Source organism: Capsicum annuum, unplaced genomic scaffold (assembly GCF_002878395.1).
Source record: "Capsicum annuum cultivar UCD-10X-F1 unplaced genomic scaffold, UCD10Xv1.1 ctg1927, whole genome shotgun sequence".
NCBI classification, from domain to species: domain Eukaryota; kingdom Viridiplantae; phylum Streptophyta; class Magnoliopsida; order Solanales; family Solanaceae; genus Capsicum; species Capsicum annuum.
This window is the reverse complement of record NW_025825101.1, coordinates 1-3799: the sequence shown is the minus strand read 5'-3', so window position 1 is coordinate 3799 and position 3799 is coordinate 1. Positions and strand designations below refer to the sequence as shown.

Here is a 3799-nt window from a genome sequence, read left to right as displayed (position 1 = left end):
ATTTACATTAGCATTAGCATTCCGTGAGTACGAAGAAGAAAATATACGAATGAAAACAAAGAAGAGACTCTCCAGGTCAAAATTCCTAAATGGTATGTAGAACAAAAAGGATTAGCTCTATGTATATACTCGTAAAGCTTTACCAATCGTTGCTTATTCTGCTGCTGCCGATGGTACTATGGCCAAACTGTTAGCAATCAGTTCTCCTGAAGATTACTCCTCAAACTTGGGAACAAAGCTCATTGTGTAGTGGAACTCGATTTGTAGGCGCTGATGAAGGGGTGTCGATGCCATCAATCCTTTCTTTACATCAACTTGTATCTCCCTAATAGGGATTGCTGCCAAAAAACTCTTAATGTACTCTTTACATGCCTCTTTATCTCTATAAATGATGTTCTTTTCAGGTACCCTGTCTTCCTACATACTGTCGTCGCTGTTGGTGCTCATGACAATTTTGCTTTCATCCGCAGCCTCTTTGACATCGGTTTTCTTTTTTCTATCACAAGATGGCTTATCATCTGATTGTTGAGACTCACCAGGTGCTTGCATAATTGTTGTATCTTGGTCGAATTTGAGGATATATGCCTGATTACAACCCTCAAAAAGCCTCTCCCCAAGTGTGTCAATGATATAGTACACGTCTTTTTCAACCTTGAGGATAAAGAAGTGGTCATTCCAACTCATAATGTAAACACAGGAGTCACCATGACGAGGAGTTTCTTGAGCGGACTTAGAAATCTCATCCCATATGTTGTCAAAAGACATGGAACCATGAAGGAAGTGGAATCCTTCCTCTTCTTCGATTCCTTCGGGATGAAAGAACCCAATGAATGATTTTTCTGAGACTACTGAGAATGGACGCACTTTAGCCTCGAGAACTGTCTCGAGGTCAAAATGCTTATCTGGGAAACATTCCCTATAGGTCTCGTTTTCACAAAGATCCCTCCACTGCATCGAGCCTTCACAGATAAAAGAATCAAGTTGGGACTTGATGGGCATATCTTCAGGATTGCAGTGGAACCAATCAGCTATGACAGCAACCAAGGCTGTACAAGCGCTTTCACCAGCAGCTCGTTCACTTCGTTGATCAATCGAAGCAAAGAAGATCTGAGTCTGCAGCTTCATTTGTCCATCACGGCTTATTATTTCTTTCTGCTCCCAACTACCCACAGCAAAACTTTCATCTCCAAACTCAGAGACTGAAATCGGAGAAGTTTCCTCGGATTTGTGCCCCTGCATGAACTACACACATTAGTAAGAGGACTAGTTATGACATATATCTTCAATCATGAACAAGAAAACCTCAGCAGTTAGATACTTGATACAACCGTACAAGTAGACTAAGCTACTAAAGAAAGCTACCAAACTTTGTAATCTTCAATTCGGCAGCACATTGGTGTAGTTATTGCACGTTGATCAGACCATGACATGAAGATAAAAAATGACTCATCAAACATGACAAAGAAAGCAAGAAAAAAGGAGACGTACCCTAGAAGAAGACTCGTCAGATGAGCAAAGCTGTCGGCGATCAAAGCCTATATCGTCTGCACCATCCGCTCCATAATGTTTCTTCAACAATGGCTCCCCCTTGGTTTTAGGATATTTGAAACTCAACTTCCTCTTCCTCCAGGAAAGAAGACCATGTTTTGAACTCTGCTCTGTAGATTGATTTGCTGCAGTTTTATCCTCAGGGTACTTGTGCTTTGTGTCTGAAATATGATGGCTGTAGTGGACTAAATCCTCGTCACTGCTGCTGCCGCTTGTATTAGAACAAAATGATCCACCAGCATGGTTCGGATAGACGAGTGCTTCATAACTGAATGACTTCTGAACACTTGTATCCTCTTTTCCTTCCTCAGATTCTCCTACCGAATCCTCATCAAGTGAATCTGTATCCACAGGATAAACATAATCGGGATCCTCACTTCCGACCGAGTTCCTTCCATCACTGCTGCTGCCTTCCTCTGCATGATATGCCTTCTTGTGTCGCCTAAAAGATAATGCTTTCAAAAATTTAACCTTTCGCAGACCTGCTTTTAAAGAACCACACCCATTTCTGTCTGTCAACAAAGCCTTTCCAGGGTTCGGAGATACTGGAGCAGACATGATAAACTTCGGAAATGTCTTTGAAGCTTCGTGAGTGTTCCTCAATTCCACAAGGTTGAGCACTAGCTGTCAACAAATATGTGAACATATCTTTAGGAAACAGTCGCATTAGATAATATGTTCACGTAGCTGCAGGAATACAAGAACGCAAGCAAAAAGCATGTGTTTTAGTTTCTCTTACACAGAGTGAAAGGCAACTCTTGAAGCTGCCAACAGAGACTTCCAAAGGAACGAAAATTTCAATGCCCTCTTGTTTATCTCCAGCTACTGAAGCAAAGTCTGCAAGATTCAATGTTGCAGAAGAAAGTATGGGTACCTTCTGATTTGGTCCTTTGCTTGTACCCTGATTCAGCAGAAGTATGAATAAATACAAAGAAGGGAGTAAATGAACAATGAAATCGAACACAAAGACAACGTGTTCAATGGAGGAATTAGTGTCGATGAAAAGCTAAAACCAAAACTAAAGGATTAGAAGCACGAAATAATACACCCGGGGATTGGAAAACACACGATTATCATGAACGATAGGTTCAAAGCAGTCAAAGGAACACGCAGCTAAGGCCAATGTTGTGCCTATGGAAGAAGAAAAACTTGCTTCAGTCTCAAACAAGTTGAGATATAAGAATTTACTATTCCATTTAAGCTCAACACATGTCATCATCAAACCAAATAAAAATACAAGCGAAAATAAGTTACATAAAAAAAATAATTAAAACCTATTTCCAACTAGTAGATATGGCCTATATGAGTCTGCATTGATTCCAAGAAATTATAGTTCGTTCGAGACAACTTCTCTAGGTCTGTCTCGTCTCCTTCTAACACCTTGGTCACCATGGTCTCACACCTACTAACCGGTGCATCTGGAGGTCGCGGCAAGACGTTGAACCTGTGAAAGAAGTAGTCATTAAAAAGTTCAAACTATTTATCATTAACAACTCCTCCTATTGTTTCTTTCCTTAAAAACCAATTGTTGGATGCACACCAAAACAACTTTGGGAAGGAATAATCCTCAAGGTGCCTAATCATTTGCTACCATTTTTATTTAATAATAGACTATGCCCATAATGCTTCTTTTTTCCTTATCCAGAAAGCACATCTCTATATGTCTAAGAGAAAATTTTGAATGAATACAGTAGGTCTCACCATCCACCATATAACATCAAAATAAATGAACCCCACAAGCTCAGAAAGTGAATCCATTAAACTGCAATCATTACATTCCAGAAGGCTTAAAAAGCTTCTGACTCCCAGTGCATGTCAGTAACAGTTTCTTAGACATCAATATAACAAAGTTAAAACTCACTTTATGCCAGTAGCATGTTTAAAAATTATACTGTGTATATATATTGGACACTTTAGGCGAAATTCTTGGCTTTGCCACTTTTAAACTCACTAAGCTACTAGTACTCTAGGAGTAATAAAACTCAGTAAAAATGATGCTGCAATATACTGAATCACCATGCTCAAATTATCAAAACTAAGCATCAACCTAACCAATAAAAGAAAAAATAAGTATCCTAATTTGCGGAAATTCAAGAAATTTATCATCCCAAGAAGTTGTCTAACATGACCAGGATTCATAAAACAATACAAATAGCATCCAATTTCAAGACAACAAAGGTACAAGCACTAGACATTCAGATAACACGTACAGTTCTCTATAACAGTCAGACCTCACTATATCAGAGACCTT

The 3799-nt window shown here is 39.2% G+C and overlaps 1 protein-coding gene across 2 annotated transcripts; it reads right to left on the bottom strand.

The window, feature by feature from the left end:
- Positions 1 to 6: 6 nt before the first annotated feature.
- On the bottom strand, positions 7 to 3799 carry LOC124890507. 2 transcript variants are annotated; one of them, XM_047402335.1, is made up of 4 exons: positions 2823 to 3799; positions 2288 to 2449; positions 1489 to 2172; positions 7 to 1233 (listed from the first exon to the last, which is right to left on the bottom strand). In XM_047402335.1, the coding sequence occupies exons 3-4, from the start codon at positions 2104 to 2106 to the stop codon at positions 418 to 420; spliced, it is 1434 nt and encodes a 477-aa protein (XP_047258291.1). In that variant the 5' UTR covers positions 2107 to 2172; positions 2288 to 2449; positions 2823 to 3799; the 3' UTR covers positions 7 to 417. The 2 variants fall into 2 exon arrangements, with proteins under 2 accessions (XP_047258291.1, XP_047258290.1); XM_047402334.1 differs by having other exon boundaries at positions 7 to 1242; positions 2823 to 3698.